The sequence below is a fragment of the Enoplosus armatus genome, chromosome 19 (assembly GCF_043641665.1).
Source record: "Enoplosus armatus isolate fEnoArm2 chromosome 19, fEnoArm2.hap1, whole genome shotgun sequence".
NCBI classification, from domain to species: domain Eukaryota; kingdom Metazoa; phylum Chordata; class Actinopteri; order Centrarchiformes; family Enoplosidae; genus Enoplosus; species Enoplosus armatus.
In genome coordinates, this window is record NC_092198.1 from 5057997 (window position 1) to 5080000 (window position 22004).

Sequence of the window (22004 nt, forward strand, 5' to 3'; positions counted from 1 at the left end):
CAGTAACTCATTCAAAATATATATTTGTTAGACAAGCAAAACCACTGCTGATGGCTGCTGGGCTGCTTGCTTAGTGCTTTGTGCCAGAGTGTTGTCTCCCTGTAATTAACTGTCTGCCTCAGCAGATCTAAAAGTTTAGAGCACTTCTTTCAGTTGATGCAATGCAGCACACAACACAAAGGTTTTTTTTTTTACCCATCTATTAACCCGGTTCCTAAAATGATTCCTGAGTAGAAATGCAGTAGGCTGACTTGTAGCTTTGAGAAGATGAGATCTGTGTCGCAATCAGTAATAAAATATGATTAATATTCTTGTGTAAAGAATAAAGAGCAGGTGAGCCCAGCCCAGTTTAAATCCAGTCATTGACCTCAGGCCAGATGTAACAGATAGCACTGAAGGCGCCATATGAGACAATGAAACAGGTGTACGCTGTTATGATTTAAGACCTACTGTCTTCCTGCAACAGACCCTCATCGAATTTTATGGTGCAAGTGTGTGTGTATACAAAAAATGAGACGAGCAGACAATAGGAGACAGCAGGACGATAGTGATTTAAAAAAAAAAGGACATTTTAATCATACAGTACATCTTTTATCTGAGGCATGTGGCGACTTGAACACAAGAGCACACTGAGAATTTAAAACTAGCTCCCACAAATACAAATAGTGTCAGGCAATGACTTTTTATCAGCTTGTAAAATGTGGCACGTTTGTTACGGTTGATGGTGATCATATTTGACAACATATATTGATCATAACACACAATATCACAATATAGATACTGTACGATTTCATGTCGGTGCAAATGGCTGCTGTATGAGTATATTTAACACTTAAGTTAGCAGAATTTCATGGAGGTGTCTGTGAAAAGAGACCATTCATTTCCCATAATGATATAGCTTTAACAATAGTGCGGGTTTCCCCATAAAAATCTGGTACGTGAAGACCTGGTGAGTACAAAAAGAAACATGTAAACAGAATATACTTAATGGGTCCGTGCTGTTTTATGAAACACACTGAGGCACTTGGTCAACAAACATCACATCACAAACCTTGTTTGATTGCACAGAGACATTGTATGTGTCATTCCTTTTTTGGACATTTGCTATTTGTTCTGGATTGAGCTTTCATTAAAATATCAATTTATCATTAACATAAGCTTTCCGAAGAGGGGTTAGTGTTTATTGCAAGAGGCACGCTGGTTTCAGTTTTTGGGACGTTAAACTCTGAAGCTGAATTGCACTTCACTTTCAACGTCCTGTTAAAACAGTAGAGCTTCTTTGGAGAGGCGGAGGACGCCCGCTGTCTTTTGGAGGTCCGCTTGCACTTTTTGACACTTTCCGCCCGTGTGATGGGAACACTTTCGAGCTTCTCCTGGTTGCCAGGGGTTTTACAACAAGCATCCATTTGCGTTGTTGTATCTGTGGTTGTGGTGGACACATGGTTATCACCACAACAATGGTCACTGTCCCTTGCCTTCTGTCTTTCATGACTGGTTGTATGTGGTGAGCCCGGTGAGGGGGATGGGCATCGAGTCTGAGGTTGTGTCGGGGCTGGGGCACTGATGTTTGGGCTACTGTCAGGGCTTGAGGGCCTCATCTCATGTCTATGATCATCCTCGTGTCCCACAGGCTCTGAACCAGGTGCTGGGCCTGTGTCCTGGTTCAAAGCTGTGGTTGTGGATCTCTGTTCTCTGGCTGAACCAGCCTGCAGGCTTGCAGTGTGGACACAGTACTTCCTGAGATGGCAGCTGTGGGCAGGTCCTTGCCTGGGGGCCACTACTCTTCCCTGGGAGCAGTGGTGGAAATGGGCAGGGGGACAGTGGACATAGTGCATACGGCACTCCATGTGTGTGTAGACTGGGTCCAGGTTTGTAGGTAACAGGGCTGCATTTTGTTTGCTCGGGGTGTTTCCTGAGAGGGCGAAGAGCTGAGGGGTGGGAGGGCAGGAAGAAGAGTCCTGGGGAGGCTGAGCACAGGAGTGTGGGGTCCACTGCTGAGGCAGGTGAGGAGGAGGAGGAGGAGGGTCCCCACATGTGCAGTTAATGTTCTGAGAGTACTGGCACCTGGATGGTGTGCTCAGGGCTGATACAAGCCCATTCTCAGGGCCAGTTCTACCAGTCTCAGTTTTGCTCTTATAATGGATGTGTGAATAAGGGGCGGTGTGGTGGTGAGGAGGGATTCCATTATAAAGCTGAGCACACACCTCCTGCTCCTCTCTGGGTTTATCTTCAGTTTTCTGACTGGATGCCAACGGCTCTAACTCATAATGCTCGACCTCCCCACCCCTGCTGTCCAGCTGGTACTTCCCCAGGCCGGAGCCTTTCCCTTGAGGTGAGGGGTTCATCGATGTGACCTCAGAGAACACCTGACACTGCAGCTTTTTGGGCAGGGGGATCTGGCCACAGGTCCCCTGGGGTCCCAGGCAGCGACACATGCACTGAAAGAAAAAGGTAGCAAAGGCCCAGCTGATGCACATGATCAGCATCATGAACGTGCCCAGTTGGGTGTAGGCTAACACGGTCGAGGGCATCATCATGGCCCCAGCAACAAAGGTGGTCAGTGCCGCCATCGCGATAGCAGAGCCCATGCGGCTGAGGGAGAAAATCACCTTTCCTTCACGGTCAGGCTCAGGGGCGAGGCGGTAGGCCACGCCGTAGTGGACAGCGAAGTCCACAGACAGCCCCACTGCAACAGAAATGGTAACGGACTCCAAGACGTTCAGCTCCCAGCCCAGAAGCACCAGGGAGCCGACTGTGACAAATATGGTCCCGGCAATCGACAGGATGGCGTACAGACTGATGATGACGTTCCAGGTGGTCAGGAGCATGACGCTGAAAGCCACAGCCACTGACAGCGCCATGGCAACCAGAGTGCCATCTGACAGACTGTCCTGGAGGTCGTAGAACTCCAGGTTGCTAATGAACCAGCCGTGGCTGAGGCCTGCTGGGGCGTACCGCAACTCCTCAGTGATCCAGACGTCCACCTACAACAGAATCACAATCATAAATGTCAGGAGAATCATAGCAGAAACTTAAAGTGACACCAAATAAGTTAGTACAGTACGTTAGTACAACTTATTACTTACTACTACTGGAACAGTGTGTACAATTTAACATGAAATGTGAAATACTACAGGCCCTACCTCACGGTAGAACTGGTACATCTTCTCATAGGCCAGTGTGAAGAGGTAGGTACTCTGAAACTCTAACACTATGGCTCTGATGGTGTCATTGATGTCGAATCGAGGTCCTGGGGTCTTGCTGTCTAGATGGTAGTTAGTACTCCGATCCAGTTCCATGATGGCTCTCTTGATGCACAACTCAAAGACATCTTGCTTGTAGGGGAAAGTGGACTGACTGCAGCAGGGGTAGACAGAAGCCTCCTCACAGTCCTGGTTCTCCATCCACTGTTAAAATAAGGGGGTTGTTTATCCAGTAACACTTTTCAAATACTTTTCAAGAAACTAGGGTGTAAATTAGGTCGCATTCAATTTCTTACTTTGTTTTGGGCAGTGTCAATAAGATGTCCTTCAATGTTTTACTAATATACACATCATTACTTCAGTACATACTTAGTACACATGCAGTACTGACCTGTTTGAATGTCTCGATGAAGCAGCTGGTGAAGTCCTGCTCCTCTGACTGATGGACAAAGCTCTGATTTCTCAGCTTCTGGCAGAAGTTGAGGATCCACAGCTGCGATGCTGGACTGGCAATGTTGAAGCTGTTATCCAGCATCAGCTTTCCCTTGTTTTTGGGGTTCAGGGGGTCCCCATTATCCACAGGTGTCACGCCCCAGATGATGGTGATGGGCATGTGGAGATCCTCGCCATGATGAACCCTTTCGAACATGAAAAGTTTCTTGTATTCTGCATCGTAGCGCTCAAACGGGTGGGAGGATCGGAAAACCTGAAACTCCGCCAGCTCCAGAGACGGGAGCTTCATCTTTGGGTTGACGCAAACCACATAGGCCCCGCCCACTGTGATGGCAAGGAACCAGAAAAGCCATAGGTAGCGCAATTTGATGACGATGCAGGGCAGCACCTTCTCAAAGAAGATCCTAGATGCCTCAGACACCGTAAACAGGCATTTGTTAGCCTTCTGACAAAGACCTGCCCAGAACATCCGTGTGCAGTAACCTCTTTCCTGGTGCGGAGGCTTGGAGCAGGGGAACACATTAGGCAGGTAGCGTTCATGTAGCACCACCACAGCCGGGAGCCATGTCACCATGAGAATATAGTTCACCAATATGGCAGTACCCGCATAGACACCAAAACAGCGTATGGCGGTGATGTTGCTGACGTAATTGGCATAAAAAGCTGCAGCAGTGGTGAAGCTGGTGACAAACATTGACAGGGCGGCATGTTGTAGGGTCACACTGACTGTCTCTGCCAGCTCAGCATGTGGCTTATCAAACTTGGTATAGTTCCACACATCACAAAGCACAAAGGCATCATCTGCCCCGATGCCTACCAGGATGATGAGGGCCGTGAGGTTCATGAAGGGGAAGAACTCAAAGTTGAAGACCATTCGGTAAAGAAAGTAAGACACAATCAGTGAGCTGATGATGGCTATTATTGTCATTAGAGTGATGAAAACTGAGCGCGTGTACACACACATGACCAGAAGGACGATCACTATGGCTATGGCGGGATACACCGTGTCCGTGAGGAGGTAGTCCTGAAAGAGGTCGTGTTTGATGCCAAACTCGATCCCCGTGATTGTTGTGATGCCGTCTGAAGAGTTCCAGTTCTCAAAATTGTCTACGTAAATGTTCATCATGGACTCTCCTTTCTCTGTGGGGGAGAAGAGCATGCTGTATTTGAGCACAGGTGGAGGATACTCCAGGCTCTTGGGACTGAGGAAGTCTTTGTCCACCAGGAAGTGAAGGATTTGGTAGACGGCGTTGTACTTGGTACACTTCCGGGGAACACTGGCGCACTTCAGCTGGTCTTTCCGTCGCAGGGCCATGTCCCAGCAGTCGGGTCCCAGCGTGCCATTGTGGTAGTACTTGGCACACGAGCGCAGGATCTTGAGCGTGTGTGATACATCACGCTCTGTGATCTTCTGGCAGGACGACCTGTTGGTGAGGACGGCAATGTAATTGCCAAGTGTCCAGCTGGGGCAACAGGAGGCGTCATTGGTGCGCTGACAAAGACTCCAGTAGTCGCGATGGGAACGCACCTGGAAACAGAGACAAATAATAAATGCACATATAAAAAAGACACAATAGCCAAGCCTGATATCAATACCAGTCTTGACCATGGCAGAGGATTGTGCTGTTCTATATACGTACCCTTGAGTTGTCCAGATTGCACATGGATTTGATGGCCTGAATGCTCCACAGGTTCTTCCCCTCAGCTGATGTGAACACCAGTCTAGAGTAACTGTCACCTGCATAAAGGAAATAGTTTTATTACTCAAATGGGAAAACCATCTTTTCCTGGATTAATAAAACTTAGGAAATATGACAGAAAGACAATTCTACCATCTGACTGAAGAAGATCTTGTGGCTGAAAAAAGCTCTTACCAAGGCTATGCAAAAGATATGCAGTGCTACCTTCTGCTTATTTGGGTAAACAGTGTATTTTTAAATAAACCAATCTCTTTTCTGATGAATTTTTATTTTAATTCCACTCAAAATACCTCCTTATTAAATAAATTAAATCCGAGTTTGCCCAAGATCCTTTGAGGGTAGTGTGGGACTTATTTATTTCAGAGAGCTTGTTGTTATTCTTCATCATCTGGACTAAGCTGGAACGGTGTCATTTCAGTATTCTCTCTTTCTGTATTCAAGATCTTACCTGGAACATCACAGAAGAACTCTTTGCTGAAGTCCCACTCTGCTTGCCGTTTGTCTCTGTCAAAGTGGTCCTCAGGCCACCTGGGCTCTTGGTGGCTACAAAACAATAAAATAGTATGTTTCATTTAATCAGCCACAATGGCAACTTAAAAAAAGATGGCAATTCACAATCTTCAGTTTAATGGCATATTCAAATCATCGAGCAGACACTGTTTGCTAAGAGTCTGATCCTGCTTCTTAATGAGTCTTTAATGAGCTCTGACTATTAAAACCTTTGCCAGAAAATCTTTGCTTTATACTGTGTTTATTTTGTTCCTTTAGTTTTACAGCACTTTATAAGGTTGTTGGCAGAAAAATGACACAAATCATTATCATCATTTGTAAGAATGTTTTTTTTAAAGGGCTGGAGATACAACAACACTGTGCCCCTGGAGAAGGAAACGGTACCAATGCTAATCAATCCAATCCGAGAAGGAAGAAAAGAAGACAGTCTGTTTGTATGATTTTATAAATCACCAAACGGTGGACAGAGATGTTGCTTTGTCCAAGTCAGCGTGATGACAAAATGAAGGAAGCAGATCTGATGCCTCGTAATGAAATAAGCAGCCATAATTGCTGCCCCCCCACCCAAAATCAGAATGACTCACTACAGTACTATACTGGCGTCATTATTATAATAATCATAATAGTGGCTCTGATTGAACAGGGGACCTGAAGGGGGGCAACGTGCAGACAAGTCTTTGGCATATATGTATGTATTGTGTGTTTTTTTTTTTTTTTTGCAAGAATGATGCTGCAGCTGTGCTTTTGAGTACTATAGTGCCTACATTGCTACTATGAGCGAACGAGGATTATGGTTCAGACAGGCCTTCTTTCTGTGTGTATGTGGGTTTTTTGTTTTTTGGGGGGGGGGGGGCTAAATCCTCCGTTAGAAACAGGAAGGCAGAGTAATCAGGTGGCTGTCAGAGAGATACTGAGGGGTTGACAGACGGAGGGGATGAGGCAGGGAAGCCTGCTGACAGCAGCGGCGGCCTCTCGTACACCGTGCGCACATAAGTAGACAATTACATCTGCAGACAGACACGTGGAGCGAGACAGAAAGGAAGACAAAGACAGCCACAGACGCAGCAGGAGACAGAGAGATGGAGACACAGAGGAAGATACATGCTAGAGCTGAAAGGATCCATTTTCTAATCAGCAGAGGGGCGCTGCAATTTTTAGAAACTATAATCTTAACCACATGCATCATGGATCCAAAATCTGATTCAAAGGGTCAACATGCAGCGTCAATGTCATTCATCAGAGCCAAATAGGTGACTTAATTGATAGGTTTGGGAGGTGCCTAAATTCAGTCTGAACTAAGGCAAATATGTTGGCATCAATACCGTTTCTGCTTTAAAACCAAATCAGATACTGTATGAGCAGTGATTTGCATAAACAGCACAAACGCCTGAAGAGTGAACAGTCAGAGATCGAGACAGAGAGAGCTGGTCTTGATTAGTGAACAGACTCCCACTGACAGATCACAGCAGATGACCTTGTGGATAGATAGAGCTCTACTTTGCTCCCCTTTTCTTTCAGAAGGGGATTCAGGCTTTTCAGCATGTCTGTCAACAGTATCCTTCAACTCCTCGCCCCCCCATTTCTACCTCAGTCTCCAACCCCGGCTCTCCCTCGACGCCTCAATGAGAGGGCTGAAATTGTGGGCTGGTATTGTGAGGCTGCATTTTAGCCGCCATACGCTAATATTTAGCTTTTGTTTGTAGTGCTGTTGATTTGTTGCCCTGTTATTGAGGAAAAAAGCTCTACAAAAAGCTAGCTACATCAACGGTAGTCCTTTGTGGGTGAAGTTACTACAAAATTGGAACAAAACGCAAGTGCTACAAATAATTTTGTGCTGTCCTGGACTCTCCAAAAAAGTGCATCTTCAATGTTGACAAAAAGAATGTAGGAAACTAGCATGTGTGGACAGTGAAAGAGATGTGTGCGTAGTTACTTTTTGGCCTGCTCATCAGCATATTTGAAGGGGTAGTTTGCCAGTGTGGCTTTGTAGCCTGTGTTCTTCACCATGTTGTTCCATGTGACCAGTCGCTGGCCAATAGCTGTTCCCCGTGGCTCAAAACCCTTTTGGAAAGAAAGAAAGCAACAATAAGCAAAACAACTTTTGATAGAAGAAGCAAGTTACTGTCCTCACGATGCGGATACAAAGTTATGGTATAGATGATGCAAACATCCAGTATGAGCTAAGAAGGCAGTCACATATCTGCATCTGGATCACTTTCAAAGTGAGCTGGGTTGTCAACATTACTTCTAACACATAAATGGAAGCACACCTACTCAGTACTCAAGGAAAACCAAATGGAACTGATCTGATATTTAATACAGAATACTGTGAAAGTGCTGGTACTCTGGTTTATATGTGCAATGGAAAATCTCTGTCTAATAAAATTTGATTTCTCTTTGAATAAGTACACTCATATTTTTAAACAACTTCTGGGCTGAAGCCATTTTGTTCTCCTTGTTAACGCCAAAGACCACACATCCTCAGTATTCAGGTTTCTGTGTGTTGCAGGAGGGTTAATGGTATTTATCTTGAACGGAGAGCATCATGGGTCTGTACTCACCAGCAGCGGGTCAGAGAAATCAGGCAGGTCAGGCACCAGGATGCCCACCAGAGCGCACACCACAATGAGCACTGTGCACACCCCCAGCACGACCACTGGCCAATCAGCTATCAGCTCGGCGTAGCTGGAAACAAGGAGGAGACTGTAAGTTAGTGAACACAGTGGTGGCGATACAGGAACTGTGACAACAAGTGTTTCTTGGCGACGACAGTTAATTCCATACAGTTTATGTCTCCAATTATAAATCTAAATACACACACTGTATATTCCCTCTTATTTAGCGAGTCAAATAGAACCCATGAGAGCCTGTTGGCACATGAGTAATTCAAATCGGTAAGAAAAGGATGAACTTGTCCAAAATGATTACATTTGAGGGAAAAAAAGGGGGCATGAGAAGGAAATGGAAAATTTTAGATATGGCCTACTCCATTTCGGCTTTGCTTAAGGCTGCTGGATTAGAAACAGTGTTAGTAGCTGTCTCAGATCTTTCTGTGTCTACTGAGGGTCTCCATCCCTATGCAAAACACATAACACTTGTGATTTTGTCGCTAAACCTTTCTGAAAGCCCGGAAAAAGCCTTAATCCTTTATTAAACAGTCTCCTGGATTAGGTTTGAGAGTTTACTGCAGTGTAATGGAGATATGAGGAGATGCAAGCTGCTGGTTAACAGGCCAGGTACAGAAAGAGATGCACAACTCCCATCGATAACTCTCATGACTCACTACTGAGGAATGGCGGCTCCATAGGAGCAGTGATGGATGGATGACAGAAATAAAGGGAGGAGGAGGAGAGAGTTTTGCAATCCAGAGCAACAACACAGGAGAAACCGTTTTTGGCAGGTCTTACCTTTTGGGGAATCGAAAGGGCCTTGCAGGGCTGAAAAACAAAAAGAGGGAGATAAATCAGGTTTACATTTTAAAGTCAAACAGCCAATCAAAAACAGATTTGCAGAGACTTTTGAGCGAGAGTGGACATCTTTTCTTCATAATCCTGTCTTTTCTTTTTCCAGCAGCAGTAGCAGCAGCAGCAGCACATACCTTGGGTACTGGACCACTGAAAACATTTAAACTGACGTGGCTGTCAAAACCACTTTCCAGTGAACTTATCATATATAATACTCCTTGAAACATCCCTTTCAGATGTGACAGACAAGCACAGAGTATGTGTGTTTCTAATATACATGTGCCACACAAAGACAACCTAGGACATACACAAGAAATAAACTGACCCTGAAGGATTTCTGACTGAACCCAAACCAAATCTGAAGGGGACGTCAGCTTGAACCCAAGTAAAGCCCCAAATGTTCCCAATAGCTGTCAAACAACATTTTTCTATCTGATCTGAACCTGAACCCATGAATCTACATCAGAAATGCACGACAACTTCACAAAACCTGTTCAAACTATTCAGATCAATCACTAAAGAGCTATAATACACACTAGGCCACACCAGCTATCGTTACATGTACACACACGTTAGTGAGACTTCTTATGTATTGTATCCTGTAATGTGGCCTCCTCCTCTTCCACACACACACACACACCAACACACTGCTCCTTGGGATCTATCTGGACTTCTCGTCAGCTCCTCCTGGGAGCGGTGGGGGAGCGTCCGGTATGCCGGGAACAGCAAACACTGCTCCCGGGTGGAGAGGAAGAGGTGGGAAGAGGAGGAAGTGGGAGAATCAGATACAGCCACCTGATCACAGCAGGAGCTGCGGGAGATAAATGATATAGGCTAAAGGAGTCGGGGTGGATATGAGAACTATGAGAGCGCTCAATGTCTTTCCATTTACACCTGGTATTTGGGTATAGTCTGGTTATCACACTTGTGCCAGGTCAAGGGAGGCCGAGGAAGGGGCTGTCTTAGTCGGCAGGAACGGGTGGAGTTATGTGACCTTACATCCGATCCCAATCAAATGTGGTCTGGCTGATCCAATTGCATTGAGATTCCAATGCGTTCTGCATACATTTACACCTGGCAGGTGTTTATCCAGATAACGTATCCAGATACAGTTCGCCTTTTAATGCTAGGAGTAAATGGGGTATTAGTGCCTTGTTTAAGGATACTTCTTTTGGCATAACATGGCCAAATGAAGGGCAACTGATTCAGATTTGGGTCTAGCTACTAATAATACACCCTAGCGTTTTATAGCAGAGATTGTCCACATCCCCTGAAAAGAAGACTACCTGCACTAACATGTATATTAAGTTGATGGACTTTTATGAGATCATTGATATGATATTTCATGGTGGAAAGCCATTGATGCTCAATACAGGTGGTGGGGAGGTATTAAAGGTGACAAGGTAGAGGACAGAGTAGAGTAGAGTCGACGACATTAATAACCTTCCAGACGAAGGGCAGAGAGAGCAGAAGGGCCACTCCTTGGATGAGACAGACATTTTTGGATAAACTCTGCCAGAGATTTGTGTAGATAAATGGTCTGCTTCAATAGCCCTAACTAAAAGCCAAGTACATTTCTCAGTGCATCACAGATTGTATTCACGTCCCCACTGTACAAGAAGTGGCCTTAATTTACCCCCAAAATGGCACAGAGGAACAGGAAGTAAGATCTGAGGTCAACCTCTGTGGCAGCCAATCAGGTTATTAGCACTCAGGACATTAGTGCTGTGATTTAAGCAATCTGACCAGAGGGGCCAAAGAGGCTGTTGATGTTTTTTTTTTGTTTTGTTTTTTTTAAATCTGCGGAATGTTATAATTAGTGGTAATGGGAAGAGCAAATGAATTGGCGAGGAATTTTACTCCACGGGGGGGTGGGTGGGTTGTAGGGAAGGCTGTAAATCCCTTTTAAAGTTTCACCGGACACATTAATATGACAGCCAGATGTCAAGTGGCACAGATTTAAAGCACGGTCTCCAAATACAAGTGCACACAGAGACAGACAGGGAAGTGTTTTTGCTATTCTGGAGACACATGTGACGTATAAGAGAATGTTACAGTTCAGTACAGTACAATATTGAATTATTCTTGATTAGAATATTACTGACTTCTTCCGCAAGGTGGACTTTCCCTTCAACTTATAAAGTGACCTTTAACCTGGTTTAAATCAACAATGTCTAATGAAAAACACATTTTTCCTGCCTTTCTTTGAACTAGTAGCCAAGGGAAAATTCTGAATTGCCAATGTAATTCTTTTCACTGCGCTCCGACTCTTGGCTTTCCATGTATGGCCTTGAACTGCAGACCTCAGGACACAGATATGGCCCAAAATGGAGGAGAAGAGTTATTGGAAATACTTGGAATGAATTCATAAAAGCGCTTTCAGGCATATCTATTTGTCTACTGAAAGTCTGTTTTGAATTTTGGTCTGCAGCGCTCTATGAATCCATTTCAGCCAATTGGAAAGATGCATAGCATACCTGAGCTGGCCAATTGGCCTTAGAATTTTTAAACGACAAAGATGAGATGGATCAAGAATCCATCAAGTCAACAGCAATAATTTATCCCGTTTTCATAAAACTCAGGTGTCCTTTTCGTAGAGGTTTTCGGCGATGAACTCAAGATTTAACAAGTCGAGAACAACCTTTGTCCTTTTGGGCTCAATTTGTCTGTAGTCCATAAAACAAAGACAGAAGAGGGTATAACACCGTCAGACCTTACGCACGTGAAAATATTTGAAGAAGGTAAAGAAAACGCCATAGAGGGTGGTGGGGTGTTTGGCGGTTAGCAACAGAGATATAGTGTTGACTGATGATCACAGAGACTAAATTCTGCAGGATGACAACCCACCGTGTCGGGTTTCCTCCCTGACTTTCTGATCAATTCTACTCATGACGCCTCTAAAGCAAACTCTCTCTCTCTCTCTTTCCCTGGCTTCTGCCCTCTCTCTTATTTTCGTTCCCTCTCCCCTGGCCCCGAGTAACCTTTCAGTGTTATTGTATTTACCAGGGGGAGAGTGTTTCTGGATCACTGGGCTAATTAATAAGGTAAACACAGACCGCCAGCCGCTCACTCAGCACTGTGCTGACAGAGGAGAGAAACAGAGAAGCAGTTGGGGGACTGAGTCTGTGTCAGAGTAAGCTGTGTATATGTGTGGGTCTGCTTACAGGCGCTACACACTGTGCAGTTTTGGGCTGTCTCGGATGAAAGTCGACGATCACGAGAGAAATGTGGTCAAATTCTTGGGCGGTGATCCAAAATGGTGGTCCCAGATTGCACTGTGAGAGATGTACAGCGATGGCTGATTTAGAGCTTAGAGTATTACTTTGAGAAATTACCTCATGTGTACGAAGTGTTGTCTGACCACATCTAAAGACACAAGTGTTTGTAACTTTTCTGGATGGCTGCAGCCTGTTGACACAGTGAATCACAGAAATGGGAATAATGGCGGAAACTTTTGGAAAGCCTCTCCTCAAAGCCATTCATAGCATTGCACTTGTGGTGTACTCTGGCCGAACAATGCGTGAAGTGGGCATGATTATCGAATTGCCGTTTTCTGAAAGCTACAAAAATAGTTTCCAATTCCAATGTTGGAAAGGTGTGTGGCGAGGGGCTTTCAGGTGCTGTACGGTGATCTGACGAGCATACCGAGGCCTTTAGTGACAAAAGATAACCTATCTCATACAGTGTATGTGATGAAGCGTATCAGTGAGAGATGTGTGTTTGGTTAAAGAAACTGTATGTGTGTATACTATGGTATATTATTTGTAGATCAGACACATCACTTATGTGCAGAAAATGTCCACCTTAATTCATTCTGTCTCATTGCTCCTTTTAAATTTCATATTTTTCTTAAAACATGTGAAAATTTATCCCAAGTTTTAGGTATTTTCCAAGGTCTTTTGGAAGTTGTTTGAAATTGAACACACACACACACAAAAGAAGACATTACATGTGATATTGAGAACCTTTCTTTTGAATTACTTACACCAGGGAACGTAAAATATTTGAGGTGGATATTTTTGTGATGTGAGTAACTGTGACCATATTTGCCCCATGAGTGTCTGTATGTGTGCGTTATTGTACAGGAGTGTGTACGTGTGCCGGAGGGAGTTGAGGGTGAGGGTTCAGAGGCGCAGGGGGGGTTAACTGTCAACAGACGAGCGGGTAAATATTTCATGAACAAGGCCTTCAAGTTGGAGCAAGAGCAATTAGTGTCAACCGTCAGGCGACTGGGCCCGCCTCGCCCTGATTAGTGCTTCGCTGGAACGCCGCACACAATTAGAGGCTCAACCTAGCCATGAAATAGGCCCAGGCGACCAGAGCTCCCCATCCAAATGACATCATGAGACTAGTTAGGCAGAAAAACACTGCACTGTGCCTGATAAGTAGGTCTGTGTGTGTATGTTTATACAAAGACTCTTATGGCTAAAGCAGAATACTGAGAGGGATATTAACAACCCCCTAAAGTGAGCCTAAGTGTATGCTAGGATGACATTAACAAGACTGTAAATATCAAATAGCACAATAGGGGGAAGGAAATAAAACTGCATCAGTGTTAACGGATCGTGAAGTAGAAACGGTTCAATAAACAATTCTAATGTTTGAGAAAGAACTGTTTAAGTTTGCCTATATTCATATGCAGACAATAAAGTTTAGATAGGGCCTTTTAAGTAGCATGTGACAAATGGATTTTGTCTAACAAAAAGGCCTGAAAATGAATTAGGATGAAATTAGTGGAGCAGTATTTCTGGAAAGAAGTAATAAACTCCAGCAGTGTAAACACTTTTATGTCTATAACTCAATACATAAGACACTCTGTGTATCCAAATGTTCTCAATATTTTCTTCAATACACTTCTCTAGACCGCTGTCACCTCAAAAATGTGGCAGCTAGGAGTTAACAAAAGACGAAATCTTCAAATATAATTTCTGTTCTAAGGTACATTAACTTCAGCAGAAACAGTGTGATTCACAGGGCATCGTGTTTCTAACAGGCCTCCAATAAACACTGGAACAGGCCTGTGCTGTTTAAACACAGAGTTTAAATGGAGGTCAGCTGGGGACACTCTCCTCTCATTATCACAGGGGGGAGACCAGAGAGCCGGAGACATGGGACATCTCACAGCAACATGAGTGTAGGACCTGCTACATAGTGGACTTTCTATCAGGCGTTTCCTTACATCTTTGTGTAATTGTGCATGTGGCATCATGTATGAATGTGGGTACATTTTTCATCAGCCATGTCAGGATGTTTTTATGATGACGAAGCATACGCATGTTTTCATATTAAAATGCATAGTGGTATGAATTTGTCATCTATGGAAATATGATTTACTGTGGGTATCAAGGCAGACACTTTTTAACTATTCAACTATACACCATGCTGGTAGAGTGAACAAACCTGCCACATTCATCAGCATCTTGTTAGTAAAGGCCAGAAAACTTAAAAAAAAAAAAAAACATCTGTAACTGTGACGAATTTTTAAGGAATTTCACTACTGCAGGTTTTCCAGCACCTGTCCATTTTCATTACTTTTAAATGTATAATTGGGTGAGATAAGAATGTCCTCTACATGCTGTGTAGAAAACAACTAAATGCTTCTCGAACATGCAACTTGTTTGTAGGTCAGAGATACCAAACAGCACCTGAAAAGGACTACCTGAAACACCTTCCCCTCAAAGACACTGGTGCATCTTTGCAGTTTGGAAAATGAAGTAAACAACAGCTCACATATTAATATCTAGTTTTTAATTTTGTATATTATATCTGTCGCACTCACTTCTCATTTGCAACTAATAGATATTTTTATTATTTATTAAACAGGAGATTGTTTTTGCGATTAATCTATTAATTGTTTGATCTATAAAAAGTCAGAAAATAGTAAAAAAAAAAAACTAAAAAAAACCCATCACTATTTACTAAAGCTCAGGGTGACGTCATGAAATGTCTTGCTTTGTCTGATAAAAAGTTCAAAACCTAAAGATATTCAATTTATCTCACAAATTAGAAGCTCAAACTAGGGAATGTTTGGCTTAAAAAAATACTTAATTGTTTCAGCCTCATACCTATCTATATTATATATTATATATATTATATATTATATGAAGCCGTGAAAAGTGCTGTCATGTCTCTCCACTGGTGAGCATGGCCTTTTCTGGCTGCACCTGCCAGTCCCCTGAATTCTTGGAGGTGAAATACGGGCGTGCACAAATTCCAGGATTTCAGCACTGTAGCCAATAGTCACAAGCTGTCACTCAGCATGACGTCTTTATTATGGCTGCTCCTCGCCTCATCTTTACGACTTTAAGCTCACACACCCGGAGCCGTCCACATCCTCACATAACAAGATCAGTCTGTTTTAATGGTCCAGGGTAAGAAAAAAAAAACCCATTTAGGATCCTATACTATTAAAGCTGCGGCCATTTATGTGATTGGTACGATTTGCTACTACAAGGTGAAATACAGTCTAGAACTGGTGGGGAGTGGCAGCAGGAATCTCCGTTCCAGATGAATGAATGTACCGGGCCAGAAAATCTGAATCCAGAAATCCTTCTTAACCTGCCAACCTTACACCGCATGGTTGAGTGCAACTGTAAGCGAGCCAACTTTAAGTGGGTGTGTGTGGCCAGTGAGAACAGCAGGATTTCCTAGAGGACCTCCAGAGGTGGAACCAATGGTTTTCACCTGCTGCTGGACCAAAGATCCTTCAATTTCCTCCCGCAGGCATCTGTTCATACTGCTTGTTAAGAAAGAACTCGTGGAGCAGGAATCAGGATCAAACATGGTCACTGTGAGAGAAAACCAAAGAACTACATGGACTACAGCACACAGAGACATTTGGCTCAACCCGAAACAGAACCCCACCTCTCCAAACACAAAGCACATTTATGTTAGACCACGAGGAGAAACTTGGGAGGTGCTCCTGCACAGTGAATTCCCCCTTTTGAAGCCAACGCACCTTATTAAAACAAGATGAGTCACTTAGCTATCATCTAACAAAAAGGTTTGTGTAAACCGAGTGTAAAAGAGAAGGATGCAAGTCTAGGCAAAGGCAACATTTCTCATTTCAGAGACAGTTTAGCTACTGGTCGCGCTGTTGGGGAGCTAGCAGGTAAACATGAATTAAAAGACAAGGAAATGAAGCCCTTTTTTCCCTTTGTAATCCAGTATACTGGAGCCAAAATAAGGAACATACACTAATACTTATGGACTGCCATAAGATCCCACCTATACCAGATTCCTCATGTGATCTGGTGTTGACTCAGAAACTACCTGTCGCTTTCACCTGTTGCTGATCTCATCCATTAGTAGAAAAGGTGGAGAAAGAAAAAAGCGATGTCACGGGTTTTTTTTGTAGAAGGTTCATTTTTCACTCTGCACCACTTTCCAAACTCCATTATTACCTCATCGCGCCACACCAATCTATTTCCCTCTCTGCTTTTGTTGTCGTCGTTTTGTGTCTGACTGTCTGAGGACATGAGAGCTGCTGGGTCACCATTTGTTCTCTTTGCTTTTCTTCAGCACTCTTTTCTTCAGCCTTTATCTGGTAAGTTTATTTTTGGGTGATAGCCTGGTGATATAAAGACACCAGGTGGAGCTGACAGTTGCTCCGGCCTCATTTATCACCCGTACTTTAGAAAAAGAAGATCAACTGTATCTCATTAACAGGAAATGGAACAAAGATGATATTAGATGCTATTTCTGACCAAGATGATTTTAGGAAACCTGGCCTCAGTAGAGACCCTGAGGCCAGGAGCCTTAATGATGATGGCTGAGTCAAAACCTGTCCTCCCTACTCCCTCAGAGAGTGGGTGTGTATATGAGATAGGAAGGGAGAGAGCTGGGGGTGGAGGGGTCTGGAAAATTCCAAGCAGAGGTTCACAAAGTGCAGGAGAGGAAACAGAAGCACAGAAAAAAGTAGAAAGTGGTTTATCTTATCCTTGCCTGGTTCTGTTATCATCAAACAAACATTCACGTGAATGAACAAATAAAACCTATTACATACATCCATCCATGCATGTACTCTATATTACATTAAGAAGGCACATCAATTCACTCCAAACAAAATGTTAAGTTCTATTAACAAATTAATATGCTGTGAAAAATATTAATCTACAAGGTTCTTTGCTGTGAAATCATGTTAATTTAAGCCATGTTAATTTAAAACAAGTCAATCTATTTTTAAGTGAACTTGAGCTAAACTTAATTTTCCTTTCAAAGCAATATTTCACTTCGGACCACTTTCAGCGTCCTGCGGGCCTGTAATCAACCCCCCCCCCCACTGTGTTTTAAAGGCTGGTCAGTCTAACATGGGCTCAAACATGCAGCAACACATATGAGAAGTAGTTCCACCTTCTCAAATGTGAATATTTGCTGGTTTCCTAGGTCTTCTGTGGTATTAAACAAAACATGGGGTGTTGGAAACTGGTGACTTTTACAGCAAGGTAGAAAAAAAATCCAACATTATGCATGTATTTGTTATCCACTGTGTTGTTGTTTCGCTCGCTAATTGATTGACATGTGGTAGAGCTGGTCAGGTTATTTCAGTCTGGTGACGATGTTTTTGGTCAGTTCAATTGGAAGAAGAGTAAAGGCTTGTTCGCCCAGTCCTTTTTCTTTCTTTTTTTAAATTGCCACTGCTCATTTTATCTTTAAGCCTGCTGCAGCCACAACGACAAACATCTCCTGTTTTGGAAAAGTTTACTGAGTTTCGCCTTTTCTTAAAGGCAGACATGAGCTCTGTTTTTCAGAACTCCAATGTTATTTAGGGCATCCACTAAAAGACTTTGGTTCCGTCTTGGAGCTTCTTGCGGCATGCCCAGTGTTTTATTTTGTGCATACAGCCTGAGAATGCAATGTTTGTGTTATAAATCAACAAATAACTGATATCGGTAATAATGTCCACTAATTACAGCTTAGTACAACTAGTCACTAGACACATTTATTTAGCTAGTCTGTAAAGTACACCCCAAACTGATCAAAGAAAATAAAGCCCTACAAGCCCAAATATATTTTGCCACATTCTGGACACATGTAGTAGTTTATCCCTTTCAAAGTGCTATGATAATCTTAACCAGCCAGCAGCAGCAAGCCATCTTTATCCAGCTGAGGCCTGGCTAGCTGCTCAGCCAGCTTATGAGAAGTTATGACAACGTCGTGCTCACATCAGGCTTTGATCCCGCTTTATGGGACAGCAAGGGCCTTTGATGTGGGATAGCTATCTTTATGGGCTTTGCTTCATACTCAGGAACTATACCATAAGACTGAGGGGGGTACAGGGAAAAATGAAAATGGCTGCAAGAAAGAAAGAAAGCAGGGAAACAAGAGTAAGGTGAAGAAGAGGAAAGCTGAAGGCAGAGAACTCTTTCAGTGGGGAAAAACAACAAGAGGGAACAACAGGAGAATAGTTCGGTAAAGAGGGACAGCCTAAAAGACAGAAGGGCAGAAATGTGTGCTCTCTTGACGTGGCTCAGGTAGCACTCACAGCAGGCTGAAAAGTTTAGCATTTACAGAACTAACATCTTCACCAACAGCTGGCTGCGTCACCTGACCTGACATCACATCGCATAGCCACTAACAGAGCCAGCCCCATTTCCTCTCACCACGCAAAACCTCGAGGTTAAAGGTACCCTGTGGAATCTTTGACCACTAGCAGCGCTATGGAGCAATATTTTTACGAGCGGGTCCTTGTTTTGTTTGGATCACATGCATGCCTACGAGTGCGCATCAGCACGACACACGACAGGTTCACTCTTCTCCACTTGTTAAAAAATGGCAGTAGTAAGGTGTCAAGGAATGTAGCATTATGTCAGCAAAGGCAGGGAAGAAGAGGACTGCAAAGCTAGCAAATAATGGATGTAAAGATTGCACAATATAAAATGTCTTGTAAAAAAATCTAGTTTGAAAACTCCTGGTATGCATTGAATAATAACAGGGAGTGTTTTTTCTTTTACATTTAATAGCATTACCATTAATATTCATATATTTTTGGATACAATACACATATATATATATATTTATTTATTTGTTGTATCAATTATTTGGACAGAAATTTGCAAACTACCCAAATAAATGGCTTTTTCCAAATGTCTATGAATATGCTTATATGTGTTCTGGATAGCATTAAAATTACTTACCAGAGGATGATGTGTTAAAATCACCTAGCCTTCCCCCAACAAAAACAACCAAACACCAGCAAAATCACGCATGTACTGTATGTCTTGGTTTTGTATTGAAAATGTCAGCATACATCACACAGTCATCCAGGGCTAACCTTGCTCCCACAGTACAGAGAGGATTAGAAATGCAGGGTGTCAGCAAATCCACCATCCATCACAGAGCCCTCAGACGAGCCCCAGGAGCCACAAAATATACATATGCATACGAACACGCTATTTTTTCAGATGCAATCTTCTCATTTCAGTTGAGTTTAACAACATGTAACTTGGGCTATTAACATATGTGTTCTGTGTATAAAGAAGCTAGAAACAACAGAAAAAAAGGAAGCCTGCAGGCTTTTAAAAGGCGCAGATTGCTGGTTTCTCTTGTTGCAAATTAACTGTGAAGGTAAAGGGGCCTGGAGGTCCCTTATCACAGTTTTACAAGCAGTAGAGGTGTCTCTTTGAGAAGTAACCCACCCCACCCCCCATACACTTGTCCTATACTGCAATCTTATTTTTATCAACAGAATAATAACATTCTCTTACTCTCTTTTCTTGCACTTCCTTTCTCTTTCAGCAGTCACAGACATATTGTAGTTTTTTCTACTGCTGCACTCACAATTTGCTCTAAAGCACTCGGGTAAATGCCTAAAATGTTAGCGTAAAAGTATTTTTAGCTGTCATAGGCAGGTGATAAATGGTTCTCCAAGGAAAGAAAAGCTCTTTTTGACCTGCTTCTTTTAGTCCTGTGTAGAGGTATGCATGAGGTGAAAACACTGTTCAACAAGCAAACTTTCACTGCCTGAGGGGCTTCAAAATAGATGTGTAGGTGTGTGGCTTTGTGTGTGTGTGTGTGTGTGTGTGTGTGTGTGTGTGTGTGTGTGTGTACTGCATTTCTCAAAGATATTGAGATTAGGTGGAAAACATTTACCAGCTTCACACACAGTGTCGCCCTTAACCAAGTCTGTGTATTTGTGTGTTCATCTGTCATAATAAGCATTGTGTAAAATTTGTGTGCTCCTGCTCGCTCCACATCATCACAGGTGTTAAAGATCACGGAGGTTTTTCTTCTCCTTTTTGGAGAGTAAAGTATGAGTTTTGTACCATCAGGTCATTTAGTCTTCAAGTCATCTTTAAAAAACACTAATTCCCAGTATTTCCAATGCAGTTCCTTTGTTTCAGAAATGTTTTAAATTAGGATAAAAAACCTGAAGACTCAATAATGGACTAACTGATTTTTCCTAACAAACCCTGTATATATACAATATATATATATATATATATATATATATATATAGGCTGACCCTCAGTTTTTACAGTAGGTATCAAGACATCACATCACTCTACAGTGGAAATGTTGTTCTGAGGAGAAGCAACAAAAAGCATCAGTAGGCCTTATTTGGGCCAGACGATTGAGAAACCAGCCAACAAGCCCGACCCAAAGGCCCCACAAAACAGTTGTTATTCTTGATAATGCGCAAAGCCTCGTCAAGCTGACACCCTGAAATACAGAGCGCACAGATCACTTTCAGACAAACCCTTGCTGGTTGAGGCTTGCAGCTGTCTGACAGAGAGCGAAGAGATGGAGGGAGACAAAAGAAAGGAGGTAAAACAGAAAGAAAGAAGGCAAGAGAAAAAGAAAGAATAAAAGACGATGTAAAATCTGGAACTAAATCAGAGAAAATAAATGAGAGCAAAGGCAATGCACTGCTCATGAAGCTCAGAGTTCGACACTGTGCAGACATATAAGGTCCACCAAAAATGTTCAGACCCATCCAACTGATAAAAAAGTTGCTAAATTACACATGATGAACTGCAGTGCACTTTGGACTTGTTATGTTTTCATACAGTTTTCCCCCATGTGTCATAGCAACCAAACCACCTGGCGCCTACAAATACTCCAAAATTCAAACTTGCTGGAGATAATAAAAGCTGACCTTTCCTGAGACGGCGTCGGAGGGAGTGAGAGACGAGGAAGTCTATCTGACAAGGCATGAATCTAAACCAAACTTGTGGTTGCCATAAACAACAAGAGGCATCTGCAAAGAGGGCAGGAACATTTAGCTCGAGGAGAGCGTGAGTGTGAGGTTAAAAACGCTATGTGACCCCGGATGGTTGAGTGTCAGTGAGCTGTTTGGTGGCTGTTGCAGGATCATCGGCGTGGATAGGAGCAGGTTAGCTGAACATCAGGCGCCCTGAAGCTACACATACTTATTCCTCCTGATACGGCATCTACCAAAAGTGTGCACTTAAAGCCCCCCAAGTAAATCCTTGGAACTGTAGCTATGTGTCTTGACTCCTGATTAACACTTTTGGACTGTATGCTCGGAGGGGTTTGCTCAATGGCAGTGACTGGTTGTCTTCGAAAAAGTCTTCAAACACAGAGACGGACAGAAAACTAACATTCTCGTTCAGTTAAGGATACCACAATTTAAAAAGCACTTCTGTACACACATACCCACGTGTAAAACAGAAAAAAAACCCAACATAACACACATTCATTGGCACAATGTC

General features: G+C 43.1%; 1 protein-coding gene across 1 annotated transcript in view; it reads right to left on the bottom strand.

Annotated features, from left to right (window-relative positions):
- Positions 1 to 570: 570 nt before the first annotated feature.
- Positions 571 to 22004, bottom strand: part of disp1 (dispatched homolog 1 (Drosophila)) — a 24936-nt gene continuing 3502 nt past the window's right edge. The window contains exons 2-9 of the mRNA XM_070926006.1: positions 9274 to 9303; positions 8428 to 8551; positions 7800 to 7927; positions 5805 to 5899; positions 5297 to 5394; positions 3595 to 5184; positions 3144 to 3407; positions 571 to 2984 (exon numbers count right to left, since the gene is read on the bottom strand). Of these exons, the coding sequence (XP_070782107.1) occupies positions 1149 to 2984; positions 3144 to 3407; positions 3595 to 5184; positions 5297 to 5394; positions 5805 to 5899; positions 7800 to 7927; positions 8428 to 8551; positions 9274 to 9303 (4165 nt within the window). The 3' untranslated portion in view covers positions 571 to 1148. The remainder of the gene's footprint in view (positions 2985 to 3143; positions 3408 to 3594; positions 5185 to 5296; positions 5395 to 5804; positions 5900 to 7799; positions 7928 to 8427; positions 8552 to 9273; positions 9304 to 22004) is intronic.